Source organism: Pleurodeles waltl, chromosome 10 (assembly GCF_031143425.1).
Source record: "Pleurodeles waltl isolate 20211129_DDA chromosome 10, aPleWal1.hap1.20221129, whole genome shotgun sequence".
Classification (NCBI taxonomy): Eukaryota; Metazoa; Chordata; class Amphibia; order Caudata; family Salamandridae; genus Pleurodeles; species Pleurodeles waltl.
The window spans coordinates 848,651,141-848,667,028 of NC_090449.1; the positions used below are offsets into that span (position 1 = coordinate 848,651,141).

Here is a 15,888-nt window from a genome sequence, read left to right on the forward strand (position 1 = left end):
ACGTTTTGATTTAGAGTAGGGCAGAATGTTTTGGTTTGGAGTGGGGCAGACTGGAGTGGGGCAGAATGGTTTCGATTGAAGAAGGGTAGATTGCAGAGGGGCAGACTGTTTTGGACTGAAGTGGGGCAGACTTTTTGGGATTCGAGTGGGGTAGTTTTGGACTGGTGTGTGACAGATTGGAATGGGTCAGATTGCTTTGGATTGGGGGGGGCAGATTGTTCTGGACTGGAGTGGGAGGGGACATTGGAATTGGGCAGACTGTTTTGTACTGAATGGGGCAGATTGTTTCGGATTGGAGAGGGGCAGATTGTTTTTTAATTGAAGAGGGGCAGATTGTTTTAGATTGGAGTGGGGCAGAATGTTTAAATTTAGAGTGGGGCAGAATGGTTTGGATTGAAGAGGGGTAGATTGCAGAGGGGCAGACTGTTTTGGACTGAAGTGGGACAGACTTTTTGGGATTCGAGTGGGGTAGTTTTGGACTGGTGTGGGACAGATTGGAATGGGGCAGATTGGAATGGGGCAGATTGCTTTGGATTAGAGTGGGTCAGATTGATTTGGACTGGAGTGGGCCAGATTTCTCTGAATTGGAGTGGAAGGGGACACTGGAATTGGGCAGACTGTTTTGTACTGAGTGGGCAGATTGTTTTGGATTTGAGAGGGGCAGAATGTCTTAGTTTGGAGAGGGGAAGATTAAAGTGGGGCACATTGTTTTGGATCTGAGTTGGGGGTTGCAGTGGGGTAGAATGTTTTGGTTTGGAGTGGGACAGATTGAAGTGGGGCAGATTGGAATGAGGCAGACTGTTTTGGATTGGAGTGCGGCAGATTGCTTTAGATTGGAGTGGGGGGACATTGGAGTGGGGCAGATTGTTTTTGATTGGATTGGGGCAGATTGTTTGATGGGCTCAAAGCTCTTTTTAGTTAACAAAAGCGTCTTGTAAGCAAGATAAATGTGCTAGCGCATGCCCTCACAGACTCAACCCTAAAAAGGGGTGGGGCGGCTCCTTGCCCACAGTCCAGAATGGGCACATCTGTTTTTCAGAGGCAGATTGTGAGTAAACACTCTCCAACCACCTTTCTACCTCACCTCCCCAAGGATCAGCTTGGAGGTAACTAGCTCTAATCTGCACCCCCATTGGAGGGGGTAAAAAAAGACTTTAGTGAGAGGGGGAGCATTAGGCCATTGTCAGGGGTGGAAAGGTAGGAGGGGTGCTCCCCTCCTCCAAACACCCTCCCTTGGGTTCTAGTAGGCTTTCTACCCCTTACTGGGGGGTAGACTGGAAGAAAACACATCCTATCTGCCCACAATGGGGGTGAGAAAGAGTGCTGGGGGTGGTTTAGGGAGGGTTAGGGCTAGGCCCAATGCCCGGACAGGTCACCTCCACCCTATTTACAATTAAGAAGCAAATGCTGGTGGTAGTGACCATGCACGCAGATCGTCATTGACCATACAAAAATAAAAACCCAGCCTTGTTGGGAAAGCTCTTTTCCAGCTCCCGAGCTGAACTGAGTAAAAGCAAATCCCTCTGGTGATTTCCTACCTATTGTGCCAAGTCATGCTGGAGCAATCCTCAGTACCTGAGAAAAGGTGATGCGGACGGTTTCAGCACGTCCTCAGCACCCAAGAGGTAAATAAAGATGGGTTTGAACTCTCTGTAGCTGGTATGGATGGTAACGCCTGTGATCAAACTGTGATCTGAAAAGCTTTCTTCGATCCTGCCATTAAGAATCTCTGCTTTTATTCTTTGCATTGGTGTGCGTGGGCCAAACAGAAGACAGCCCATGAAACGTAGATTCAAAATCTTTTGTTGTGAATTGTTCTGCAGCATTGTCAAGTGAAAAAAGGTGATCTGCACAATGTGACGCATGGCAGGATTCAGTTGACACTATTTTTTGCTGAATCCAGAGATGTACTTATTTCATAACGGTGTCCTGGTCGAGTCAGGTAATTTTTCCAAGAAGTCCGTTATTTTGTCTCTACCAGGTAGTAACAAATCATCTTCATGGATTCCCATAAAACTCTGCCACAACTGACCCAAGTATCTGTTGCACAAGCTTTTTTTTCCAATCTGCACTATGTACTTTCCTACACAAAGCATCTTGTCTTTTTTTCACTCTATCTAGGAAGCATAGTTGTCTCTATTCCTCAGGTAGGCAGTTTCCTCATTGCTGATTACTATGGCCAAATCTAATTTAGGTCAGCTCTTAGATTCCTGTTCTTGTGGCTTGCATTGTTTCATTACCTCAGACGTCACTCGGTTCAGCAACTTCTCATCAGCAATTTTCGCAAATCTAGGAACTAAAGGTATTTGCGGCCAAGATTACTCTATGCCAGAGGTCTTCAATCTGGGGGTCGCGACCCCCAGGGGAGCCGCAGAGTCCTGGAATGGGGGTCATGCATTCCTCCAGCCGATCCTTAAAATGCCTCAGCTGAACTTTAATTTAAGTCTCCTGTGTTGTGAAAGCCTCACAGACAGCTAAGGAGACCTTCATCCCAGGGTGTCTGCTTCCTGAATGAAATGCAAATGTGCTCTAAGAGCTAATCTGCAAATGTAAAGGGTGCTTGGGAGCAGCTTTAAATGATCGAATCACTCAAAGTTTTGTGAGGACAAACATTTATTCTTATAGAAGGGTAATGCAGAGTTAACAACTGCGCTGTGAAGTGCACACTTTTAATTGTAATTGTATTTCCACAGTGCTTACTTCACTTGGAGGTGTTGAAAGGACAGCTATTTAAAAAAAAAAAAAAAAAAAGTATTGCATATGCTCTGATATTACTTAAATCTACATTTTGGAAGCACAGTTTTATCTAAAACCTTTTTGTAGTGGCCTATCTTATACAGTGTGTAATGCAAGTATAAAATAATGCCTTATATATTCACAGTGCTTTCTGTCACATGCTGTGACCTCATGGCACTAAAAATACACAAGTCACTATTCTCAACTGCACTAACCAAGATTTAGTTCTGTCGCTCTATAGTTACACACAGACTTCTGCAGTGCATTAATTAATAGAGGTTTCATAATGCACTACAGTGCATTTCCCAATGAGTAACAACTTTCTTTTATTTATTTTTAATTTAAGCTGGCTGTTACTTTTTATGTAGCTGCCTGACGGTGAAAGGCTTAAAAAAAAAAAGTTTTGAATATTTTGGGTTTATTTATGAGAGGCTTATGCTGCTGGAGCATCATTTTTTTTTTTTTTTTACGCTCCAGCGGCACAAGCCTCTCAATCATACAATGAGGTGACGCAAAGCCACCCTGAGTGGCTTTGAATTGCCTTGTAGATATGGGGTAAGGCAAAGCAGTGCAAGGCGCTGCATTGCTTTACTTTGCCTCAAGGAGGCATTCCATGGGCGTTGTGGTAGGTGTTCCCATGCAACACAGATGGATTTTAACGCTGCCCCAGATTTACAAAATCATGTAAACTGGAGCAGTTCCAAAATCTTAGGCCTCCCCAGAGCAGGCATAATGAGGAGAAATGTTTTAATTTCTCCTTGTTTTTTTCTCTTTTCATGTGTGTTGCATTCTGCCGCACATTTAGAAAGAGGTGCAGTGCCTCTCTGGATTGTTTTTGTGCAGGAAGGTCCCCCTTTCTGCACAAATACAATCCTGCCTATGTTGGCACTACGTAACAATTGTGCGCCAGAGCAGGGGGAAAGGACAGAAATGCACTGTATTTCATAAATGCGGTCCATTCCTGCCCTTTTGTATTGGTGTGGGGCAGTGTAGCAAGAAGAATTGCGGCGCTGCCCCACGTCAATTCCTCATAAATGAGGACTTTTGTTTTTAGCCACACCCTTAACCACGCCCCCACACTCACTAACCTTTGGTTTGCCAAACACTGTTTAATATTATTTCCTCACAGTAAAAATGATTTGCTGTGGGAAACGGGGGCATTTATTATTATTGATGATGAGGAGTACCAGGTTCTAAAAACTTTAATCAGGAGGGGGTCCTTACACCTAAAATTTTGGAAGAGGGGGTCCCGGCATCAAAAAGTTTGAAGACCTCTGCACTATGCTGTAAGATCCCCACTGAAATTGACATTTGCAGAGTTTCAATTGTTATACGAGTTATGATTTGCATGGCAGTTGTGTGGGTGATAGACTGCAGCAAATTTCAGTGTTTTTTGATTTTATACTAACTTTATTTTTTAAGTGAATAAACAAGTAGATATATATTCTATTGCTAAGTTTAAAACCATAAAGTTTGCTGGCCTTCCTAAGGAGGCTCCGCTCACTGGTGTGCACCTCGGGCAGTGGCAGAGCTGATGGTACACTGGGGGCACACTCTTTTCCCTTCCCACACCCACCTGACTGCTGAGGTGGAATGTCGGCGAGCAGAGGGGGCCTTTGGAGGGGCTACGGCACCTCTACGCGCTCCTTGGCCCTTGGAGCGGTGTGTAGGGACTGTGGCAATGTGGTGAGCCATGGGTTCGATTTCCTCTTCCCTGCCGTGGCAAACAGAGTCGCCGATGAGGCCTGGCAGCTTGCCTCCACAAGCGGACCTGCCCTAATGCCATCAGCCCCTGCGGCACCACCCGCGTGAGTGGCCCCACAGCCCTACATTACACTGGACAGCATGGTCACGGGGCATTACTCGGCATACCCCACCTCCCCCTAGGTCAGCTACACCATTGGAGAGCACCGGGGGGTGGAGGGGTGAACACGCATGACAGCCTACATACCAGCATGCCTGAGCCCCCGTGGTCTGGAACAGACTAGTCCTCGCACCTTGAGGTGCCAGGGGCCACAGCTCCATTACATGTTTTAGGAGGTCCTTCACGCGGCCAGGACAAAGGCCCCCACTAGGTATTCTCCCAGCACTGCACTGGGTCCACGGCACCACCCCTTCGCCTCAGAAACGGTGACTACTGCAAGGGTGCAAACTGCACCCCCATGCCAGGCGCTACACACCCACCATCTTTGCACCCGTGGACTGACTTCGCACCTGCCACTGCGGTGCTCCAGGCGACCTGGTAATCCTGCATCGTCTCCTCCCACTTGTACCTCGGCAGGGGGGTCAACATGAGCTGCCATTGTAAATTGATATGACGGCACAAAGGGGAACACCAATGTTAAGGCCTGTAGCTCACTAACACGCCTAAGTGATTTAACGGCAACTAAAAAAGCTGCTTTGTAAGAAAGAAACTGTATTGGACAAGAATGAAGTGCCTCAAATGGAGGGTCCATGAGCCTAGTGAGTACAATGTTAAGATCCCAGGATGGTACTGGGGATAACCTGGGTGGGATTACCCTTTCAACTCCTTCCATAAACACTTTAATGACTGGTATTTTGAACAATGAAGTATGTTGTCCGTTTTGTAATTAGGGTGCAATGTCAGCTAGGGTAACCAAATTGATGTGTTAGCAAGGTTTGCTTTTTGAAGGTGAAGCAAATAAAGAATATCCTGTACTAATGGTGTTAATAACGTGCCTTTGTTAGAATGTCTATACATCCCGAGGGTAACTGAACATAACCGAGCTCTATGACTTCACGAGCCATATCGCAAGGTTGAGTAATTTGGGACCTGGGTGTCTTATCTGTTGGAGATTTTGTGTGAGAAGATTCGGCCTGCTTGGAAGTCTCTCTTGAGGTACTAGGGAGAGATCAGGTAGTAAAACAAGGTTGGAGTGCCCATGTGGGGGCTACAAGTTTCATTTTGAGAGATGCTGGTTTCAGTTTGTGCACTAAAAATGTAATGAGTGGAAGAGGTAGAAAAGTGTAAGCAAATATCCTTGACCAGTTGATCCAAAGGGCATTGCCTTTGGACTGAGGGTGTGGATACCTGGATGAGAAGTTTTGGCATTTTGAATTTTCTGCTGCAGTGAACAAGTCTATGTGAGGTGTTCCACACTTTTGAAAGTAGTTCTGAAGGACTGATGGGTGGAGTTTCCATTCATGGAACTGTGGATGCGCCCTGCTTAGCAGGTCTTCAAAGTCGTTGTCTGTTCTTGGGAGATACTCTGCTAGGAGATGAATGTGTTGATGATAGGCCCACTACCAGATTGCTTGTGCCAGCTGAGGCAACTGGAGGGATCATGTCCCCCCTGTTTTTGCAAATAATACATTGCTGTCATTTTGTCTGTGCAAATTTGGAAGACTGCCTGAAACTCTAGAACATTGATGTACATGGGCTGGTGACTGGGGTCCCATGATCCCTGCACTGTGAGGTTGTGGAGATGAGCACCCCATCCTGTGAAGGAGGCATCCGAAGTCAGAACTATTTGGGGAACCGGGTCTTGAAAAGGCAGTCCTTTGAGTAGGTTGGTGGAATTCCACCATAGTAGAGAGATGTAAGCTGGACGGTTTACCAACACTAGATCCTGAAGATGACCCTGAGCTTGCGACCATTGGCAAGAGATATTGCTGTAGAGGACGCATATGAAGTCTGGCATGAGGGACTATGGCAATGTATGATGCCATCATGCCTAGAAGGCACATTAATGTTTTGACTGTGTAGGAATGATTGACCGGTATCTGAGAGATTGATTGCTGAAAATTGTCAAAACGTGCTGGATTGGGGTAAGCTAACCCCAGTTGTGTATTGAGAATAGCCCCTAAATACGGTTGAATTTGAAGAGGCTGTAGATGTGATTTTAGGGTATTAACTTGTGAAGAAGGTTTACAATCATTTAAGTGTGAGACTGACACTGCCGTAAAGTGGTGGCTTTGATCAGCCAGTCATCCAAGTAAGGGAATACATGTGTCTGTTGTCTTCTGAGACGTGCTGCAGCTACTGCTGGACATTTGGTGAATACCAGGGGGCGGTGTTGACACCAAAACGCAGAACCTTGAACTGACAATATTGGCCCGCTACTGCAAATCAAAGATACTTGCCTTTGCTTGATGGAGGGGAATGTGAAAGTAAGACCTTCAGGTCTAAGGCAGTCATGAAGTCACCTTTTTGTAGTAATGGAATTACATCTTGAAGGGTGACCATATGAAAATGCTCTGAGAGAATATATTGATTTGGCGGTCTGAGATCCAAAATAGGTCTGAGAGAGCCATCCTTTTTGGCAACGAGGAATTAGAGAGAGCATACTTCTGTTCCTTGGTATTGCATGGGAACACTTTCTATAGCTCCTTTTAACAGTAGAGATTGAACCTCTTCCTTTAAAAGACTGAGGTCTTCTGTTGACATTTGGTATCTGTGTGGTGGAATGTTTGGGGGTGTTGATGTAAGTTCTGGACAATAACCATGTTGGATAATGGATAGGACCCAGAAGGTCCGCTGTTATGTGTGTCCATTGATCGTGGTGAAATTGAAAATGCCCTCCTATTGGAGTGGAATGACGAGGAGGAATGTGGAGGTAGTCAGTTTGGCTGAGGAGGTTGAACCACAAGTGTTGGTGGTATTTCCTCTGCCTCTGGAATTGTTCCGCTATATGTTCCTCTGACAGAACCTTGAGTATGAGTAAGAGGCTTGACATTGCTGTGAGGAGGAATGTTCAGAGAATGTAGTTGATTTGTAGACACCCCTAAACATTGGGCGGCCAAAAAAAAAAAGAAAAAAAGAAATGCTAGCTTGCATATGTAGAGCACCCATTGCTTTTGCAGGGACTGTGTCTTTCTTTAATTTGTCAAGGATGGAGTCCACCTGTGGACCAAAAAGGTGCTCCCCATCAAAAGTCATATTAAGTACTATCATGTCTTCTAAGGAGCTTACTGGTGTTAACCCCACGTGTGGCTGTGTCTGCTGCATCTAATGTACATCTAATTGAATCGTTTGCAATGGTTTGACCTTCAGAAACAATTTGCTGTGCACGCTTACGGTGTTCTTCTGGGACGTGTTGAAGAAGGTCTTTCATTTCATCCCAGCGGGCCCTATTGTATCTTGCAAGCAGTGTCTGTGAATTGCCAATACACCCATGGTTGGCAGCTTGCGCAGCTACCCTTTTTCCTGCTGCGTCAAGTTTTTTGCTTTCTTTTTCTGGAGGAGGAGAATCTCGGGTAGCTTGACTATTTGCTCTTTTCCTGGCTTTGGTATTGAAGTTGTGTGGGCTCTCATTATCGTAATGAAGCTGTTGGATTCAGACGGCAGCATCACTCTAATTGTGGGGCACAGAGTCCAATCCCACAACATGTGAAAACTATCAGCCTGATCAGTTTCGGGCCAGCTAGCAGCGCCTCATCTCAGCCCAAGAGCAGAGATAATTTGTGGCAACCGGGCGCATGACAAGATGATGTCTCAGGTAAATCAGATCTCAGCCTTTTCTCTCAGTTACATCAGTCGCACACTTGCAAAGACAAACAGAGGCAGGAAATGGTTTAATAGGATTTATTACATCAGCTGTGTCTTAGATAAAAGGGCATGAAATACAATAAGGAGAATACTAAAACATAATAGAAGCAAAATGGTGACAAGAAAAGAGAAACACAGGAAAATTCCCACCATGCTGTCACTATGCATAATATATGTGTAGTTCCTACCTAAGTTAAGTTAGAGCACAGTATGATATGCCCTAATCCGCCCATCAGGATTCCACCCTGGGAAGACATCATCCCAGTACTTGAACAAAGAAGCCTGTTGTCATAGAGAGACCATCCCCACGTAAGCCAGGGAACCGGTAGTCTCAGCAAGCAGCTGTAGCAAAGTTAATCAGCATGCGGTCGTGATCTTCTGGCTGGAATCTACCTCTAACGTGCATGGGACAAAGAAGTGATTTTATAATAAAACAGCTGATGTTCTGAGAAGATGTACCAAAATAAGTATGTATGTGTTTCTGTGAATGTTAGAGACACGGTGTACCACTTGTGCTGGCAACCCTATCACGTTGCAGCCTTGAGGAAAGCACAAAGTGAAAAGAATGTCTTGCTAAGAAACGCAATGTTTTCTTAGGCGAAAGAACTAGATAAAGAAAAGAAAAGAAAATAACACCTCAGATGTGGTCAATTCAGAAATAATAAAATCAAGCAGAATAAAATGTTACTAGGCAGCAGGCTTCGTGCTAAAATAACGATACCCTGAGACATCACTAAAATGGCTATACAACACTGACAATGGAATCTGGAGGGACTTGTGATTGGATATAAAGTGGGTCAGATGGAGGTGGTTTATCTTTTTCAACAACCTGTGGTGTAACTATACGTGAGCGCACAGGCTCTTTAAAAATGTCTCCGACATGTTAAAGCATTTCTGGCAACATAGGAATAAATTGTATGTCTCTGTGTGTTGAGGTAAGGGTATCAAATAGAAAGTCTTATTCTACTGGATCCTTATGTAATTGTACATTGTAATAGGAAGCAGCACTGGCTATAACTTGCTGACACCCTGTGGTGTCATCTAGAAGGGAGGTGCAGGCAGAGTAAAGGTCTGGGTCATTTCAATGATAGGATCAGTGTCATAGGAATCCCAAGGGTCTGGGTCTTGTGGCACACTCCCCAAGTCTCCCCTATCCTATACAGGTGAACCCTGTGTTGTGTAATCCCCTTCAACGTTAGAATTAGGTGAATGAGGAGCAGAGTGAGGTGGAGGAGAGGGAGGAAGTGTCAGCAGAGTTGAAAGAGGAGCGCGGCTGCTGCCGAAGTAAAAACCTCATCTTTATGTAACTTCTTAGGTGGAGGTAATGTATCGAGAACCCCCTCAAACAAGAGCTTCTTCTTGACAGGAATGGTCGGAGAAGCCACAATTTTGCCTGCACCGAAATTTTGGGAAGGTATAAAATTTTCGCTCCGAAAGGGATGCATGTGGTACTCCCACTCTGTGACAAATTTGTAGGCATTGAGGTTGTCGGTTCCTAAGTTCTGTATTGTTTAACTCGGACTGAAACAATAGAGATCGATATAGAAGACCCAAGCACAGTCTTTCCAGTTTTCAGTGCTGAGCCTGATGGCAGGGAAGCCGAATGAAGCTTCTGTGACCGACCACGGCCCGAAGGCAGTGGTAGTCCGCCGACCTCTTTCAAGGCTTTAACAGTCTTTGTGTAAGGAGGAGGAGGCAGTTTTTTTTTTTTTAAACTCACAGGTTGCGCCAAAGTAAGGTCCTGACTCTCGATATCGGATTCTGGTCTGAATCAGAGTCGTCAATCGAAAATGCCCCTTCTTGCACCGGCTCCTCCTGTGCATGTTCGTCCCCGAAAATATCCAGGGTGTGCTCTTGCATCGAGTGCGCCATTTCCAGCATGCAAGCTATGCGCATCGCAGGTGACCTTGTTGTGGTCTGCGGAAAGGCAGAGGTTACACACTTGATGGTGATACGTATGTGTAAATTTGTTAACTTCATTTTCAACATGCAACAGAACCTTAGTAACTAACACTGAAGGAGGTGGAGTTCATCTAAATCTTCATAACTACTTGATGGGTATCAGGCCAAATATGTAACAATAATAAGGGACATAAAAAGGTTATTACTATTACCTTGAAGTTCATTGACCAAATATGGCCAAAGTTCAGATTCCATACATGGCTGTAGAACCCCTTGTAATAGTCAGATAGGCATTGTTGCATGTAATTTAATTCCTCCATGGAGCCAAAAGCACATTGTGCAATACAATTAAAAACTAGTCCTAACAATGTACATTTGTCAACAAGATCATCCACAGCTTTAAACTGAAGTTTACAATGACTCAAATATCTTATGAAATCTTGGACAGACTTACTTAAAGAGAAACGAATGTGGACTGAGAGACTCACGCATATTTTTAATATATTTGATCAGTCACCTAGAACAAACCTAAATATTACCTTCAAGATGAAGAAGCTCAACAGAATCCGTCTGACCATCTGTTGGGTCTGTGCTTTGGAGCAGATGTAGTAAATGGTCCATTTTTCCCTGTGAAAATGATTGCAATACATAAACTGAGGTAGAAATGCAAGTGGTTGTCAAAGCTAGCAATGCAGACTGTTTCTGTTAATTATTCCTTTTGTTATTTTAGAGGAGTTCAGCAGATAGATTGGAATTTAAAGCAGCATGTCAAATGAAGGAGCTTGAGTGGCTGAAAAACTATTGGCACAAGAGCCAATATGACGAGAAATATGGACTTTATCATTCATCCTTTGTTTCGTCTTTTATATTCTTATAAATGTGAAAATTCCAAAGTGTGAGAAAGTAACGAGCAAAATGGGTATTGTTAATTTCAGAACAACATCTTATTTACACAGAACATTTATCCTAAAAAGCAATTTGACTGATAAACATGTGAGATATGATCTCAGCTACACATACAAAAATACATTACAACAAGCCAGGGTATTTACACACCTAAGTACATTTTAAGTCCAAACATAGTCATTTCAAAAGCAGTTATGAATGGTGGAATTCGCCTGTGTAAATGGGATTTCCTCACATTGGAATTCTGCCAGTTAATTTAAAAAATCTTAGAAATGTCATCACATGAAAATGCATGAACTTAGCCCAAGACAAATCCATTGTAACTCAAAATTTTATTTGCATTAAATACTAGATGGAAAATATATATAAAGTATGAATTATTTAGCCACACAACCAAGGAAAATAAAGAATGGGCTGCATGTAATGCTGCTAAATGAAGAGCTGCTGTCACATGATTTTTAAATGCCATAGGCAATTTCCATCAACAAGTCATATAACTTGCATACCTTCTCTTTGCCATCTGTCATGCTCAACGTAAAAATATTTCAAAACCAAACTGAGCTTGCAGCTAGTTAATTGATAGTCCAACTGCAGTACCTGGTAGATGAGGAGGGGTTTAAGTCTTTTCAGACTTGGTCATAAACTGAAAACCAGTGTTTTAAGTCCCGTCAAAGACAATACATTTTTCTGCGGTCTGGCCTCCTACATGTCTTGAGCACAACCTAAATCTCATAAAACATATAGCAAGTGTTGCTGTGAAGCATAGTGCTTAAGTACCTTTCCTGTCCGGAGATGCATGTAACGGGACAAAAAGCCAGCACCTGCAAAAAGCCAACACCTGCAAAAAGCCAACACCTGCAATTGGTCATTATTCCCGCTAGTGGTCAGCTCTTCCTAAAACGAGGCATCTTTAAAAAAATATGCTATATATATTTAACCTAGACAAATTCAGCCCAAAAAGCAGTTTGCTCATCTAACTCCTAAAAGCCCAGTTCTTCCATAAGATGGCAGAGATCTATCTCGGGAGTTTCATGATACATTTTCAAAAAAGCAATCTCCTCCACAACAACGTTAGGCATTTATAGTAAAGCAGCTGTAGTAATATCCCCAGCCTTATTTATAGATGATCGGGACAGCTCAGCTTCCTATTGGTAACAACGGCTGAACTTTGCAAGAAATCATTTTTTCAAGACAATTGAAGCAAAGTGCACCTCTCTGTGCTGTTTTGGGGATACTGGCCTTGGTTGCCCCTGGACTGCTTCTAGAGTTGTTAACATAAGGATTAAGGAAAAAGCTCTAGCTACAGGGAATGTCAAATTAGACCTTTTGATCAAATAACATGGGTCTCGCACTTGCTTGAGTTAGAGCTATTAGTGTTGTAAATTCATAAATTGACTTTTCTTGCCACATAAATTGGTCAACCCTGCCTCATAATTTTGTCTTTTCCTGCCACATAATTCCAGTCGTCCTGCATATAACTAAAGCACTTCCATTTACTTTCTTCCTCTATCTGCAGCCAAAAATGAAATGGTTGCCATTTAGCATCCTAATTTAAATCTGCCATGCTAATTCCAATAGAATACCACTTTCACCTCCACACCATCAGAGTTTCTGTCTGGCTAAAACAATTCCCCCTCCAAAAAAAAAAAAAGACACAAGATAGCCATGGAGGAGTAAGAGCTATAATGAACTGGAAGGGTCACACAAATATATCAAGAGTGTTCAAACAGTCATAGTATAATAAGGATGTTAAATTGGCCTGAATCATGGTCATAATTGATATAAGGAGAGATTAGTAAAACAAAGACAAATATCATACAAACCCAATAAAAACCTTTATCAGAAATAAACGTTAGGCATTAGACTGTGATACTCAGAACAGCCTCTTGAGGACACCATAATGAAAATACCATTTGTAAGAAACGTGTTCATGTAACCTCATAGTTAGCACCCAGAGGACATAACCACATGAAAAGAAAATGGCCAAAAGTAAAGCAGTGTAACCATATACTTAGCCCCTAGAGAGCATAGCACATTACACATTTTCAGGGCTAGCAAGCCTACTGCAATGATATTACAAACAAGACCCTTAAAACACAAATTATTTTAGCTGTAAAATAAAAGTTCCAGCCATGAGAGATGTCAAAAAGACACTGAATGATGGGAGAGGTTATTATTTTAGGAACCTCACTAACCTAGTGTGGGGACCCTGATCTAGACCGAAAGAGCGGGTTGTGGTGAACGTTTTGAGGGAGGTCCCATTGTCCTAGAACTATCACAGGCTGAATTTTGGGCAAACATGTTTTGTAAAAGAATGCCCTGCAAAGCATTATGGGGTGACCGAGTGCAGCAAATATTGTAGTATGTGGACTGTAATGCTGGGAACAGCACCGAGAGGACACCATGGGCATGTAACAATATAGTCAGCCCCTAGAGGGCATAACCACATGAAAACAGAAACTAAGAAAGTAATGCAGTACAGCCATGTATTTTGCCCTCAGAGGATGTAGTGGCTTACACATTTTCAGGCCTAGCAGGCCTACTGCAATACTAAGACCCTTGGAACACAAACTACTCACAGCTGTAACACAAAAGTTCCAATCATGATAGACATTAAAAAGACAATAAATTGTGGGAGTGGTCACCACTAACGTAGTGTGGGTACCCAGAGATGATATAGTCAGATGATCTAGAAAGAAAGAGCAGGTTGTGATGAACGTTTTGAAGGTGGTCTCATTGTCCTAGGACCACTGTTATGAGCAAAAATGTTTTGTAAAAGAATGCCCTCCAAAGCATTATGGGATGACCAAGTGCAGTCAATACTGTAGCATGTTGACTGTAATGCTCAGAACAGCCCCTAGAGAACACCACAATAAAAATGTCATTTGTAAGAAACGTGTTTGTGTAACCATATAAGCTAGTCCTAAGAGGGCATAACCACATGAAAACAGAATGGCACAAAGTAATGTAGTGTAACCATATATTTTGCCCCTAGAGGGCATAGTGCATTATATTTTGAGGACCAGAAGGCCTTCTGCAATACTAAGCCCCTTACAACACAAATGACTCCCAGCTGTAAAAATAAACGTTCCAGCCATAAGAGAGCTTAAAAAGAGAATGAATGGTGGGAGCGGTTATTATTTCGGGGTCCCCACTAACCTAGTGTGCGGAACCGAATATGACCTAAACAGAGAAAGGGTGCCCTGCTGAACGTTTTGGTGGTGGTCCTATTGTCCTAGGACCACCACAGGCTGAGTTATGAGCAAACATGTTGTGAAAAGAATGCTTGCAGAGCATTATGGGTCAAGTTTTCCCAAGTGCAGTGAATACTGTAGTATCGGCTCTCCCACTGTGCCGGGAGAGCAGCGTTGCAGATTTCTGTTGTTTTTAGTAAAGCATTTATCAATTATAAGTGTTTTTGGAAAAAGCTATGGAGCACGAAGGGGAGAGCCAAAAGAAATTAATCTGATTAGGTAACAATTTGACCAGTGCTTCAATACTGCTGACTGATTTTCTGATTTCCCGCTGATGGCGCTGTGAGTGCCATGGCTGCCATGGAGCATGAAGGGGAGACAAAAGAAACAGGTAGTTTACCCATACTGAAGTATATCAGCATTCGTGCAATTATTCATGTAACAGGGTCAGTCTGCAAGGCGGTAACATAATCGCCCGAGGCGGGACAAAGGTCAAGCATTTACCAATGACATCACAGGATTTTGGAAAGGAAAGCCCACGAATGAGTGAAAGTGATGGGCATGAGATGATCGTGGTTAAAAGCCCACCGATAGATGACAACAGGTTGGAAAGCGCTTGCACGCTCAACCTAAAAATGGGCTCTTAGATGTTAACAACACAGGTTCAGACAGACAAGCATTGTGGGAAACTCTGGCCGCACAGTGCAAGGACCTTTGTTCATACACTGTTGAACAGCACAGGTCGTGAACAGCACCTTGCCACTGCATTCTCTTCATTTCAACATTTGGGAAGATAAAGCTGCCTGTAATCTGGTCTTAGTGAGAAGCAGATACACATTTAACTCTTGTTACTGTACTTACTTCATCAATGAAAACAAGCTCAGGCTCTGGCTCTATAGTTTCTACTTGAACTTCATCGCTGAACTGAACTGTCTTCTTCTCAGCTTTTACTGTAAAATATATAAATAACATTCTTCAGCAAAATGCTCAATACTATGCTTGCAATGAAATTTGCAAAACTGTTCTAAAAATAACGGTTTTTGCACACATTTTACCCAACTTAAAATTATATGGATGTTTTTTAGGTTTAGTTAGCATTTATTGTTGTGCAAACATTCGAAGTACAAATGTTTTTACATTGGCGATACCTCCGCCAAAGTTATGATGGAGGGCTCAAAGAAGCAAGAAGATACTTATACTGCTACATTCAGTTACTGCAAAGATGTGCTACAAATAAATATTACACTTAATGGGGAGATCCGAACAGAGAAACGCGTCATACAATATACAAATAACAGGAATGAAACACAAGTAGTTACAATCTTAGTGTGTGTATATTTATCTATATATACACACATACACACACACATATATATACACACACACCCCCACACATTATATGAACAGTAATAGAATGGCCCTTGAGCAAACATTTGAAATATAGACCTTATCAATTTTTTTAATTCTGCACAGAAAACGTAATAGGAGGGAACATATTATCTTCTGCCTTTTATTATTTAAAAAAAGGTGAATTAAAACCTAAGTCATCACTGTATTTGTTGAAAACCGCAATACACTTTAAAAAGAAACAAGCACTGCCAAAGCCAATAGGTCTCACCTATACAAAGCTACTGATGTTGG

General features: G+C 42.9%; 1 protein-coding gene across 1 annotated transcript in view; it reads right to left on the reverse strand.

Moving 5' to 3' along the window:
* STAM (signal transducing adaptor molecule) overlaps nt 1-15,888 on the reverse strand; it is a 181,737-nt gene that overhangs the window by 77,115 nt on the left and 88,734 nt on the right. The window contains exons 9-10 of the mRNA XM_069211542.1: nt 15,109-15,197; nt 10,687-10,774 (exon numbers count right to left, since the gene is read on the reverse strand). Of these exons, the coding sequence (XP_069067643.1) occupies nt 10,687-10,774; nt 15,109-15,197 (177 nt within the window). The remainder of the gene's footprint in view (nt 1-10,686; nt 10,775-15,108; nt 15,198-15,888) is intronic.